Source organism: Serinus canaria, chromosome 2 (assembly GCF_022539315.1).
Source record: "Serinus canaria isolate serCan28SL12 chromosome 2, serCan2020, whole genome shotgun sequence".
Lineage (NCBI taxonomy): Eukaryota > Metazoa > Chordata > Aves > Passeriformes > Fringillidae > Serinus > Serinus canaria.
Genome location: NC_066315.1, coordinates 75,196,730 through 75,211,490, shown reverse-complemented (window position 1 = coordinate 75,211,490; position 14,761 = coordinate 75,196,730). Strand labels below are relative to the sequence as shown.

Genomic DNA, 14,761 nt, shown 5'->3' with positions numbered 1-14,761 from the left:
GCACATCTGAAAATGATCAGAGTCAGATGTTTGTTTTAGTGGTGGCAACAGGGCAGGAAGCATTGCCATGCACGTGCTACATGAGGAAGCTTTGCTAATTAGTTGTGACTCTTGTATGAATCAAGTCTCAGTTGTGACTAGTAGAAAATATAAATACTTCCTCTTTTATCCAGTGCTCTGTTTTAGGCCAACAGTGCAGTATCAAGTTGCTTTTGATGTACTGTCAAGATGTGTGAAAATTTAAAAGAATCTTCCACATGAAAACTTCTGTGCAATCAAATGGGCTCCATCACTTCATCTGCTTTCCTGTCCTGTGAGGAGAGAGCTTTTATTGATTTAGTCTGTCGTTAGGGAATGCAGGATACCTTTCCTGAAAACAATAAAAACCACAAGTTGCCATTTGCTGTGTCTCTTCCTCAGCACGCTGCTGGTAGAATTGTGCTTTTGATGCAGCCCTGTCCAACTGCACTGAATGATCCAAAACTCATTTATAATGTGTTTCAAAGTCTTATTGAGGGATTAAGTTTTACAATGCTGAAATATCTTTACCTTTCCCCCAGAGGGTAAAGGGAAACTTTTGCACTTTAATATCAGACTTGTGAGCTAAGTATATATGATAGTTATTAATTCTTTAGCTATACAAAAGGTAAGCAATAGGCTTGAGATGAACAAAAGACTTCTAGTTCAAGAGAGACTCAGGCTGACCTTGGCAGTGCCATTAATCATGAGTAGAGCTCAAACAGATTGTATAGCACTGCAGAGATTTTAGAAGAAGAATATAAGGATATATGCACTTTGGGAGCCATAAACCATTGTCTTACAAAATGTCTATGCCTTAGATCATCAGAAAAAGTCACATAAAATACAGTTTTGCAAGACATTTTCCAAGACATAGTGCCTTTTGTGCATCTGAACTTCTGTCATCTGCACAGCTGCATTTAGTCATGGGTATGTATATAAAGAGTGGACAAAAGTGTTGGTTTATATATTTATTCTGCTTCTGTTTAAATTATGTCAAGAATAAAATTAAGAAAGTGTCCAGCCTCAGAAGGTATTCTCAAATGTTTCCTGTGGGTGTGGTAGTGAAATATGGTGAGATGCTGAACTGTAGCAGATCATCAATGGAAAAATAACTATATTTATAATGTATATGCTTAAGGTGACTACAGAGTAACAATCTAACTGCAAAGAAAAATGGTGTGGAGTTATTTACATGTACTCTAGTAATACTTATAGTGGAAAAGGTGTCTTGGTACTGAAAATACAATAATAGCCTGTAAAGAACCTCTCCATTTTTATGTTCTAATAATAGTCTCATTTCAAAAGAAGAGGGAGAGACAAGGGAAATTTCCTTCACATCAAGGAATAGCTTCTTTCATCTTTTTTATTATTTTGGAAAAATGTAATATTTGTATGAACATTTTAAATATTCACTGATGTATGCTAAGATCTTTTCCTTTTTAATTTGGGCTTTACATCTTCAAAGTGAGCAATAGCATTTTAAATTTAAATTTTCAGTGAAACTTTGGAAGAGGAAATATGATGTTGTGACATACTGTTTTCTTTAAAAAAAAGACAACAAACATAACCCCCAAACACAATGTACACACCCCCCTCCTCCCCCACAGTTCTAGTCATTAGATACTCCAGGAAGTGGTCTCCATTTTTTTTCTAAAAGAAGTCAGCATGTTGCTATTGCTTCTTGTCTTAAAGTTCATGTTTGATTTACCATTCAGTTTTGTAACACCATCACAGCAGACAGTTTACCACTTAAATGATAAAAGTTTCAATAGGCACTTTAGTGGAATTACGAAAAAGCTACCACTCTTCCACCATGATGCCAGAAAGCTACCTTCTTTCCAAGTCAGGTCAGTAAACTGCACCTTGTAGGCCTGAGCTTGTCTCAGTGTAATTCCAGAGTAACAAAATAACAACAACAAAAACCTGTGTATGTTACAGGATTCATCATTCTTTCTCAAATCAAACCAAAACTGACGGTATGATAAATGTAGTAACTTGCTGGAAACAACTGCTGTCTTTTATAATCAAAGTAATTGTGTCTTATATAAAGCTTAGGTTTATCTTTTAAATTTGTTGTTGGTTTGCTTTTCTTTTTGTTTCACTGTTGGAGTTGTACTTAAGTGACTTTGTCAGGGCTATAACTTTCTTCTCCAAACATATCTGCCAAGATCTTAAAGCGAGGTCCCCAGTCACTCAGATAGTCATAATCCTGATCTGCCTCTGTAGTGAGGGAGTCTATAGAGCTGAGAGACTCTGCAACAGATCCGTTTCCTTCATAAGCATAGGTTGCCAAGGAGTCATAAGGGGGTGCAGATGGATCTACATCATTTTCCTGCAGCCTTTGATTAATGAAATCTCTTATGTCTGTGTTATCTTCTGCTGGTGGTCTGTGGCGCGTAAAACGCAAGGTGTCTGGTTTTATGTCCCTGCGTATTTTATTATCTTCAATCACTTTGGGATTCCTCAGGGCACCGATGTCAAAAGCCTGGGTGTCCTCTTCTCCCCCTCCTTCATCATCATAATGGATAACATTATCTCTGATGTCTTCTTTAGAGGTCATCAGGGTGTCTTTCTTCTTCTGCCTCCGTAGTGCTACATACAGTACTACAATAACTGTAATGAGAGAAAGCTGAAGTTAAGACATGCAGAGAAATAATTTAGTACGCTGATGACACATCATTATATCTTTCTTTGAAAGCCACAAGCAATCAAAGGGACTTTTGTCCTTAGAAAAGAACAGTGCTTTGCAGTGCTGTAGACAGTGACAAATTATATGCTCTTTGACATATGAATCTAACTTTCCTAAGTGCTTGCTGTACTGTTGGAGAAAGTACCAAATAATTTTCCTGCTGGTCTGCTCTGTAAACTAATAGAATTGAAAAGGACTTCAGGTTTGTTGTTCAGAGAGACAATTAAAAATATTTTAAAAATTTCTTTTCCATAGAAAAATAGAGAAAAGAACCCTAAATTTACACTTTGAAGACAAGAATAAAAAACCTAAACCAAAACCCCAACCCAAAGAAAAAATAAAAATGGAATTTTGAATAATAAATCGTTTGAGTAATTTCAAATTTGGAATTTTTGAAATACAGAAAAAATAATCCTACTGTATCTTTTTATACAGTACACTTCAGCCTCTTCAGGAATCTGCTTCAAAAAAATTACTTGTTATAAGGTTCTGGAGAGAAGAGGGGTCTAGGAGAGCTGGTTGATTTTCAAGTATCATGTCCTCCAAACTCAACAGTGGTCCAACCTCCAAGTGGAGGAGCAGGAAATCAAGAAAAGGCAGCAGGAGGCCTGCTTGATGAATAAGAACCTCTTGACTGAACTCAGCGATAAAAAAGAGGCATCTAAGAGTTGAAAACAGTGACAGGTGAGCCAGGAGAAATATGCAGTGACAGTCTGAACGTGCAGGAATGCGGTAAGGAAAGACAAAGCCCGCATGGTGCTGTCTCAGGAGGGACAAGAGGGGCAGCAAGAAGGGCTTGTACAAGTAGAAAGGTAAATATAGGTCCACTGCTGAATGGGGCAGGGGAGCTGCTGCCAAATGACATGGAAAAGGCAAACCTAATCAGCAACTTCTTTGACTGTCTTTTTTTGTAAAGTTGTTCTTCAGTAATTCCATGTCTCTGAGACCAGAGGGAAGAAAGAAGGAAGACCTAATCCTTGGTGGAAGAAGATCAGGTTAGAGAATACTTGAACAAACTGGACACACAAAAGCATGGGATATGGTGAGATACACACATGAATGATGAGGAAGGTGGCTGCTATCATTGTGAGGCTATTTGTGATAATTTCTGAAAGGTCATAGTGACTGGGAAAGGTTTCTGAGAAGTGGAGCAAATGTCACTTCTATCTTCAAGTAGGGCAAGAAGAATGAGCTAGGGAACTAGAGAGGTCAGTCAGTCTCACCTTGTTTTTTAGGAAAGCGATAAAGAAAATAATTCTGGAAACTAAGAAGGGGTGTAAGAGTAACAAGCATGAATTTATGAAGGTGAAATTCTGCTTAACTCACTTGATAGCCTTCTACAATAAGGTGACTGCTTGATGAAGGGAGAAAAGTGCAATAATTTTATCCTAACTCTAGCAAAGCTTTTGTTATTGGTATGAAAGCATACCAATCTTCTCAGAAAACCCGAGAAAGTGTGGACTATACAAGCAGGTGTTGAGGTGGATTGCAAAGCTGCCAAACTGCCAGACTGTAAAAGTTTTGAGCAATATTTCAAAGACCAGATAGAGGCCAATCTCTAATAAAGTACCACAGGATTTGGTAGTGGGACTACTTTTGATATTTTCATACATAGCCTGGATGGTGGGATTGAGTGAGTCCTCAGCAAGTTTTCAGCCAATAAAAAGAGTGGTTGTGCCACTGTCCAAAGGGATCTCATGAGGCTGAGGGAGTGGGCCAAAAGGAACTCCATGATGTTCAACAAATTGAAATTCCAAGTCTCACACACAGAGAGAGGAGTAACTGCCTGCTGTAGATGCTGTTGGCCAACTGACCAGAAAGCTGCTTGATGGATGAGGTCTTGTGATCCTGGTGGACAAGAAGCTCACCATGAGCCATCAACGTGCCCTTGTATCAAAGAAGATCAACAGCATTTGCGACTGCAATAGGAGAAACGTTGCAATGTGAGATGGTTATTGCCCTCTGCTCAGCTCTGCTTAGGCATGCTTGGGGTTCCAGGCCCAGTTCTGGGATCCTCATTAAAAGATGGACATGGACTCCCTGAAGTGACTCCAATGTAGACTCACAAAGATGATTAAGGGATGGGACCTTCTGCCACACAAGGAGAGGCTAAGAGAGCCAGGTCTGCTCATTTTGGAGAAGGCACAGGCGGATCTTACCAATGTGAATAAATACCTGATGGATAGAAGAAAACATTGAGCCAGGCTTTTCTGAAGGGTGTGCTGTCACAGGACAAGAGGCAATGGGCATAAAATAAAAAAATCGATTAAAATGTTAGAAAAAAAGATTTCTTTATCACCAGGATGTCAAGCAGTAGAATATGTTGCCCAGAGAAGTTGTGGGGTATCCATTGTGCTCTAACTGGAATTGTGTCAAAGGAGACAACACTCTTCTTTCTTCAAAAAAATGACGTAAGTTATTTGGTTTAGTTGTTTTTTGGTTTTGTTTTGAATTCTTCAGAATGAGTATATTTGTGAATTTAACTGTTATTCCATGGGAATAGAGACCATTTGCCATTCTTGTTCAGATTTGAAATAATATTTTTCCTCCCAACATAAATTTTTGACACAGAGCAGAAATCCTGACTTTTACCCACTCTTACTCAGAAGCTATTTATGTAACCCTGAGTCTTTAGTAATTAACTTAAGTGGCACCTACATCATTCAAATGCAATGAGGCATTGACATGTTATATATTCTGTGCTGGGAGCTATTTTTGGGTACACATAAGTCTATCACGGGACCTTGGAAGCCATTAGTATCAAAACAAGGCATAAGCCAGAATCTGTAAGACTCAGTCTGATACCTAAAGCCCACATTGCACCTGTGTAAGCCTTAAAGTTGGTTTTATTTCATTAACAGTTGCTTCAGGCTATATTACAAGTAAAATGCATTTTGGACAGGCTGTAAATAAGACAGTACATTAATATAAAGTAGAAGAAATAATAGTGCCACCTTATGAAATCAATGCCTGCCTGAAATAAAAAAAAAAATCTTCCTGTGAAGCTGTATATAGATGTGTCCAGTAAGAGTCTGTTACAATTACTTTCTCCTCTTCCATTTCTTACCTGTGCATGAGGAATTAAATAAAAGCTCTTACTATGTTCTTACTGCTGTCACTGTCAGTAGGACCTGTCTACCTTAGTAATAATCTAAAAAATTGATTATTCAATAAAGATATTTAAAATAATTTCAGAGAAAAAATAATGATTTGGGTTCCACTGAAAACTAATGCAATAAGAGATATTGCATGGATTAGGAGATTCTTGGTCATGAGCAGTGCTTTGGGATATTCTTCTAGAAATAAACTGCCACACATTTTCCATGGCTTTTGTTAAAAACTAGGGGAAGCTAGTGAATAATCAGAGTGAAGCACTTTGCAGGTTTCATGAGAACTAACCTAGAAGTATAACAATACACAACAAGATTGCAATCAAAGCTCCTGTGCTGAGGCCAACTGGTAAGAAGATTGCCTCCACATTGCAGGACTGGATGGTGCCATCAGAGTCACATCTGCAAACACGGATGGTCAAAGTGTTTGTGCTGCTCTGGACAGGGTAACTGCTGTCTTCAATTACTACTGGAAGAAAGTACAGCTCTTGCTGCCTTCTGCTGTAGCCATTTCTCCTGGCTTCAATCCCAGCTGTGTTGTCTGTAAAACATGACAGTCATTAGCAGATTTTTATTTTGTACTTCATATTGTAGCTTGTATCACCTTCAGTAATAGGCTGGTATTTCATACTTGAAACTTGGTGAATGACATGCATTACATAATTGCCTTGCTTTGCCATTACAGAAGGCGTTGTATTCTTACTGGTACAGTTTTTTTTTTTTCAGAGCCTTAAACAATCTTCCTTTTCTTATAAACCTTTTAACAGCTGAAATTTCAGAGACAAAAATAATTTTAAAATCCCCAAACAAAACATTACAAGTGTGATTTTGAAGACTTTTCAGTTTTTTTCACCTGATCTCCTTACATTCTAAGCCTGTGGTCCAAAGGATCTTGTTTGCATATGATTTTTAGAATCATTTCTGCATCAACCAATTAATTTCCTTAAAAATATCAAGTAATACACCTGGACAATATGCAATCATTTTAGCTTTCCTGCTCCATTAAAAGAGAAATTAACTGAGTACTAAAAAATCAGTACAGTTTCCATCAATTATTCCACTTCTAGACTCTGTCATTTCTTCCCAGTCAGTTATTGACGCTTTTCTGAATCAAAGAAAGTAGCAAGGAATTGATGTAAAGATTAAAATAATTGTATAAAAACAAAACTAACATTAATTTGGCAGGTAATTAATGAAATGACAGAACTAAATGAAAGTAACCTGCTGTAATTGCCATTTTTCCATCTCACATATATTCGTTACTATATTTTTACATACTTTATTATATTTTATTATATATAAAATGTCACATGATGGTTTTCCTGCCTCAGAGGTTTGTTCCAAGGTAGAAAAATTAAGGGTGATGAATTTCACTCTCAAATTCTGGTATGGAGTTTTGATTAAGGACAAGAAGAAAGAACCCTAAATATTCAAAATAAGGTATATTATGATTAGACACTACTGAAAAGGTGCATAGCTAAAAAAATGCTTCAGATGCCTTTTCATCAAACTCAAACATGGACAGGTCAAACTCAAACGTGGACAGGTCAAGTTCAGTTGCACTTAGTTTTGAAAGGAAAAAATATCTCAGAAAATTTTGATTCAAACTAGCTTCCATCTTCAGCTTTTTATTTCTCTCTATGATTAATCACCTGCACTGTATAAAAAGTTTAAGAACTAATTTGAAGACATTCAGTTTAATCTTATTTTTATATTTTTTCCATATTTCTATCTTTAGAATTATTTATACTCTTTTTTTTTTCTTCTAATTGAAACACCAAAGATCACTTTAATAGCTTACAATGCAACTAAATGACTTTCCATCTTCCTTTGAGAAGAATCAATCAGATAAACCTCTTAACTCCTTGATTTTGAACACTTTTTGTTGCTCTTTTATGACCCCTTTCGATTGTTCAAAGTTCTTTTGAAAATATGAACACAGGGAGGTGTTTGAACTCTACACAGAAGAGTCTGGAGAAGCTGAGATAACTTCTGGTTCTTCAGTCTGTTGGCAATAAATTAATTTCTAGGAGATGTGTGAGAAAAGGAAATTCTGTCTCTTACATGAGTAATGGAGTGTACTCCACATGAAAGCTGCCCTCTAGAGAGCAGACTGAGGCCAGCAAAGCAGGAAGAAGGAGATCTGCAGTCCCTTTGAAAGCACTCCAGCTCTGCCACTTCTATTAACACAGTGGATTGATCTCAGTGCTGCTGAAAGGCAACCTTGAGCTTCTGTCTCACTCCAGAACTCATTAAGCTGTATTCTGAAGTTTGGGGCCTGGCTTCTCCTGGGTACAGCACAAGAATACCTGCTGAAGTTACACCTGCTGAAGTATCTGACCACCCATGGTTTTCAGTTGTATAGAATAGCACAGGCATTAGGGCTTCTTGATATATTTAAAAATTTTAAATGCCACCTTTACTTACAAAATCATTAATTGTACTACAGTGAACAACACTGTGTCCTCAAAAAATAGGAAAAAAAAATGATTTCACAAAGTACCTGCTTGTTACTAGCATAATTGCTAACTTCAAAGGAAATGGTACTTGTTTTTAAAAGGTTTCTCCTGTGAAAATAAGGTTGTGTTACTACATGTCTAAATTGTACACAGAACAGACCTTCCTACAACATTTTTTGGCAAACAAAAAGCAGATAATATTGCAAGACAGGGTTTTTGTTTGGACAGATTTTTTCCTAATATCTCTGCAAATCATTAATAATGAAAAAAAGGTTTTTATGGTTTTTGGTTTTTTTGTTCCTTACATTGTAACAAATTGCATACTTCTATTTTATTTTTCTTTGTGTTTCTAAGTGTTAAAAAATGCTTTCAAAATTTTACATCTTGGTGGTTTCCACTATTTATCGGAATATTGCACTTGTTTTTATACAGTAGTGAAGCTTCATTAAGAGAGTACTGAGATCCAAAGTCATCTCAGTGTCAACATTACTGGTTTTAACAGGGAAATTTAATTATCTAATATTATTTGAACAATTTCCTCACCAAACTCATGCTAAGCACATTTTACAAAATCTGTAATTACTGTATACACTTACTAAGTTTAAAAATTCCTTTGATGAATAAAATCTATTAAAATTATCTAGGAAGACTTCTTTTTAAAGCATAAGTTTTAAATTATTATTAAAAAAAACCCCCAAACCCCCAATCTTTATCAAAAAAAATTAAAGGTATTTAGAAATTTATGGTATTTATGTTCTAAAACTATATAATCCTGAAGATTCTACCCATATGGGCCTTAAAATATGTTCCAGAGCAGAGTAAGGCCTTAATTTTCCACGAACAGAAGTAAGGAAATCTGGATTTGTCATAAAGTCATCCTTCATATTCATTGAGCTCTCTGTCTCAAGAAAACTGCTTGAATGCCCTTTGATAAAATGTGTTAGATCTACATAGTTTACTAATTTTCATGTCTATGATACTATGAAAGGCTTCATTGTATTCTCTATTTACGAATCCTGAAGTGAAGTTCTTGGCTCATCCATTCAATCTTTTTAACTATCTATGACACACAAAAAAAAGTCACTATTAAGTTTGGGTCTAAACCATTTTCATTGTATCAGCCTCACAGGAGAGCTATACATAAAGAGAAAAGAAACACAGTTTGTTTTTTCAAATTTATTTCTTCCTGACGTTTCTTCAGGATTAAGAGTGGTTAGCTTAATTTGCTGGCTTTAGTTTTCTATTACATAACAATGTCAGCAGTGCATGGCTCAAAAATTATGTGGGCCATATACATAAATGAAATACATTTTTTTTAAAGGTTAAAAAAAAGACTTTCACTGTTTAATTTCAATTAGTGCCTTAATTTCTAGCATCTTTAGGGGCTTGGGTCACTAAATTCACAAGAAAGGAACCTTTACCTTACAAACAATGTAACCTCAAATTTAAATTGAAAACAGAAATTTAAAAACTAAGAATTAAAGACTTTTTTAGATAGTGATATTTATAACCTGCACAGTTGAATGGTTTTGGACTTTGTTGGATGGCTTTAGATGTTCTTTCTTTGAAGTGTGATTTAAGTTCAAAGATCATCTAATAAGTAAATACTTTTTCTCTTATTTTGTTAAAGTACTTAGTGATGAAAATTTACTACAGTTTCGGTTTAGCTGTGTCTGTTCACAAGACTACATCCTTGAAGATGCTTACAGTAAAAAAAAAAAAGATAATTTTTTTTTGTCTTAGTTTTTTCTTTGCCATCGAACAAAAGAGTCCAAGTTATTAAGGAGAAAAAAGGATATTCAGCTGTGGCAAAAATTGGAAGAAAAATCAGGGATGTAATTTGTGTAAATTTCCAAGTTATTAAGGGTGTTGTTCCTCAGCAGCTCTGTTGATATTTAGAACTCACTCTTTTGCAGGACTAGGTATCCTCAAAAAAGCACAATATCTGGGTACTTTGAAAATGGTTAGCAAAGTCATAGTATTTAAACAAGACAGCAATATTGCCTTGTTTAAAGGTATACCTGCATTGGCATATGGATTCTTCCTGAGATACTGAATGATAAAAGGAAGAAAATAAAACAGGAAGCAGAGTTTTTGAAGGCCTTTAGGGAAATCTCAGCCTTTGGTGTTCTGACAATTCCTGCCCCTAAAAATAAGAAAAGGTGCAAGACCTGAATTTATATTAATATAAGTCCCAGAGAGTTTAGCAATTAGAAATGTCAAAGAAAAATGTTTGGTCTTCAGACACAACTGTAATTGAAAGTAAACATATTTGTCATTGTAACTACAGTCTGCTGCTCTGAAGGAGAGTTATGGGTAACCAACTTACTTCTGTAGTCATGGACTGTGAAGTTTGGTTTGTTGGAAGCCTCAGATGACAGTTTGAAGGAAAACCTTTGCCCAGCTGGTGACAAATCTTTATCTGCAGCAGTGATGGTCTGTATCACCTGAAACCAGATTAATTCTGAATCAGTTCACTCTTCCAAAAGAAGCAGTTTTGTAGAGGTGCAAAGTGAACATCAAACAAAACTGTTGAAAGTGAGATCTAGCTGGATTACTGTCATTCCTTTAAAACACTGCACAGTGAAGGCAAGAGGTCTGAATTCTGTAATCACCAGAGAACTCATAAGGTCTTGCTTTGACATATCTGATAAAAATCAGAAAGATTTACTGCATATTAATGGTATTTAATATTTATTGTTTATATTAAAATGCTAGTGATGGCTTTCAGTTGAATGGTTATGCTTCACTTCATCTGCTACTACGTCTGTCACAGTTACAACCCTTTAAGAAAGGGATTCTTTCTCCTCTAAAAGCTATTAAATGCACAATAAAGGGTGGCTCAGGTCCATATAATTGGAGAAATTTAAAAAAATGGACTGCAAATTGACCATAAAAGTCAACAAACAGAATTCCAATATGTATTTCTAACACAGAAATTTTGTTTGTAGAAGAATTTTGCCCATGACGTAAATTTTAAACCCAGAAATTTCTACTTCTATATATAACAAGAAAAGAAAAAGCAAAAGAGCAAGCATCACAAATTTGAAATACCTGTCCTGGCTTGGCATTTTCACATACAGATGTCTCATATGGAACTGAAATTTCAGGAGGAAACTCGTTGACATCCAGAACATTTATTATAACATTGACTTTGCTGGTTAGTAGTGGGTTACCTATAAATAATTTTAGAAGAAAAACATTACCTTTTTTATCATCACCAGTCTCATAAACTGTCATAAACCTGATCTCAGTACTGGCTTTTGGGTCCCAAAAGCCCTTGAATTCCACTTATTTCTGATTTGAACTAAGAAGAAAACAGAACCAAATTTCTTATCAATTTGTACCAGACTTTGATCCATTACTCTTCATAGGTTAAAGAATCAGTCAGGGTGCTTATGTTTATCAGAGCATAAAAGGGAAAAAAGTGAAGATGTACCTGTTATTAAGGATGCAAACTTTTCTCACATCACTTTTCATTAAGCCTGTGAAAAACCCTTCCAATGCTTAAAACTGAATTCTGTTTTCCACAAATAAATTCAGAAAATCAATATTTATTGCCTAGCCATTGTTTAAATCTTCGAGATTAAGGAGGCAAGCAGAGCATACCAATTTAGAAGACGGAGAAAGATATGGAAAAGCAAAATCTTGCTGCAAGCCAGAGAGAATCAGTATTAAATTTAGCAGTGGAGCACTCACAGCTAGCATTCAAATATTTGGCCATGTCATGGAAGGTATTTCTTTAACTGCAAAAATTTTCAGGCAGCAAATACTTTTGTGCAAAAGAAATGTTAAACAACAGTATACACCATGTTACTTTGTACTGTCCTTCCTCTATAGATAATCTTGATCAGTCACTAGTTGCATGTTGGAAACAAGTTTCTGTCTGACAAAACAGAGACTCTAGTACAATACAAAGCAGATAATGTTCTCTTTTACTTTTTTTACTTTACAGCATCCTCACTGTACAAATTTCTACCTCATACCCAATCCAAATCTACTCTCCTTCAGTTTGAAGCCATTCCCCCTGTCCTGTCCTTACACAGTCAAAAGTCCAGCTTTCTTGTGGCCTTCCAGGTACTGGAAGGCCACAATTAGGTCACCCCAAAGTGTCCTCTTCTCCAGGCTGTAAAAGCTCAATTGTTTCAGCCTGTCATTATAGAAGACATGCTCCAACCCTCTGATCATCTTTATGGCCCGCAATGGACCTTTCAAATTATTTGCACTGGGCACTTGCTTTGCAGCTTGTATAATCCTTGGCATTTCTTTTGTTTATGACTAACATAGTAAAGGGCAAAGTCTCTTCACGTTGTCACTAAAAAATTTGCATGCTTTCTTCCTTATTCTTAGGAACTACTAAATGCAGTAGTAGTTTCAGAAGACCTCTGTCAAAACCAAAGGTATTTTCTAGTTACACAGAACTAGCTGCAAGATGGATTTTGTTTTACCTATTTACAAGTAGTAGATAAACTGACCAAGCTACAAACACATCTTGGAACCTAGAAGACAACAAAAATGACTACCCAGATCACACAGTTGTAGTCCCTACCTATGAATTTAATAGAAAAATATTTAATATTTAATATAGAATGTATATAATGACATCTCTTTGAATTATCATTTATTTCCAATTCAGCATCATCCCTACTTGCAGAATGTCTCTGTGGAGGAGGAAATTGTGCAGTACAATCAAAGACACAGTCTGGTCTAGCAACTAGGAATTGAGCACTCATTCTTTAGGTGCTTGAAGAGCTGGGAGAAATCTAGATCACTTGTTCACACTTGAATTGGTTCCTTTGTAACATAGGAAGTAATAAAAAAATAAATTAAGAAGTTATTTTATTCAGTAGAGGGCTGACCTCTATAGAGAGATCAGAAAATCCTTGAACAGGTCAAACTCACAGAGCTACTGGGAGAAACAATCTGACCTAAACTTCCCTCCTAGCAGTACTCACTGAAAAGGACACACAATTTATATGGAGTAACTCAGATGTTGATTTAGATATTTTTGTGTGTCTGTGTTCATTTTAAGGTACAACACTGAGAAACGGGGATTCTAAACATATTCTTCAAACAGATTAGAGATTAAGACATTGCCACCAAAATACAGGCATAGATGTCCATTTACTTTTAGGAATATGTTCACAGTGCCTTTCCAATAAAACTTAAGAATGTATTCAAAATTATGCATCATGTGCATGAAAATATCAGATGATTTTGATGATTTCTGTTAGACATGTCAGTTTCTTTAGGAAGTTTTTTAGGTCATATTTTTTGTAAAGTAGCTTGTAGAAATTACTTTTTTCTTCTTTTTGCAACCATTTAGATAGTATTTGACCTAAATTTTTAAAATTAACAAAAGGATTTGACATTTTTTCCCCCTCAAAATCACAACAGAATAGCATGTTCTGGAAATATACATGAATGTAAGTAAAGTTTTTACATTTATTTCTCACTGATGGTATCTGATTTATTCTCTGTGGTTCTTTGAAAGTTATATTAGAGGCTAAAATCTTCTATTCCTAAGTATTTCAGAAAACTAAAATTTTACCTTGCACAGATGGTCTGGAAAAGACAGATATGAGAGTAAACAGAATTACCAGAGCCTAAGATGAACCTATTTCAGGTTTTCATTTTGTTCATAAGATTTTTCTCTCTGGTTTGCACTGACATCACTTTAACTTGTATATATAAATGAAGACTGCAAGAAGATTGTGTACAGCTTTGAATTCATATGTAATACCAAAGACCTGTAATACTTGATATGAGCAAGCATGAAGAATTGCATTTAAAATACTACTTTGCAGACTTGACCTCTATTTTCTCTGGTTTTTTGGTTGATGTTTTGCTCAAATTCAAGTCTTCATGAACCCTGTGAACACAATTGTGATGTACATATTGGTACCAGTGAGTGAGTCACTAAAAGCATCTGCTTATGCCTTTTAAACCCAGATTACACAGATGAGAAGACAAACTGGGTTAATCATGAACCTAGAAATTAAGAAACTGATTTAATGTCTCAATTCCACCAGTAAGATATAGGAAAATTAATTAGCTTCAATAATTTCTTTTATCAAATTAATTAATTAGTTGACCTTATTTTCCCTTGTTTTTCCTGTCTGTAAAACAGTGACCATCCTGCTCCCTTTTTATGCTTGATTACCATCATTTGTCAGAATGACAAAGCTCTTACAGCAGTAGAAAACATGTAACATTCTTTGAATAATGAACTTGTGAAAATCCAAGGTATCTGAGAAAATAGATACTGACTATTGAGGAGAACTGCTGATTCCTTAATCCCAGTTATGGTACATAGGAGGAGATCAACTCCATCTTGTGATTAAAGGTGAGGTTTCTTTAACATTCTAAAAATTTGGACCTAGACATAGCTGAGTTAGGAAGATGGTTTGGACAGGAAGGATTATTACTTCATTTTTACCCTTAAATTGTGCCTTGAGGACAGGAAAGCAGAAGTAAGTTCT

The 14,761-nt window shown here is 35.6% G+C and overlaps 1 protein-coding gene across 2 annotated transcripts in view; it reads right to left on the bottom strand.

The window, feature by feature from the left end:
* Positions 1 to 1,652: 1,652 nt before the first annotated feature.
* Positions 1,653 to 14,761, bottom strand: part of CDH12 (cadherin 12) — a 155,895-nt gene continuing 142,786 nt past the window's right edge. For both annotated transcript variants that reach the window (XM_009095120.4, XM_050970824.1), the window contains 4 exons: positions 11,334 to 11,455; positions 10,609 to 10,726; positions 6,110 to 6,361; positions 1,653 to 2,634 (listed from right to left, as the gene is read on the bottom strand). In XM_009095120.4, the coding sequence (XP_009093368.1) occupies positions 2,138 to 2,634; positions 6,110 to 6,361; positions 10,609 to 10,726; positions 11,334 to 11,455 (989 nt within the window). In that variant the 3' untranslated portion in view covers positions 1,653 to 2,137. The remainder of the gene's footprint in view (positions 2,635 to 6,109; positions 6,362 to 10,608; positions 10,727 to 11,333; positions 11,456 to 14,761) is intronic.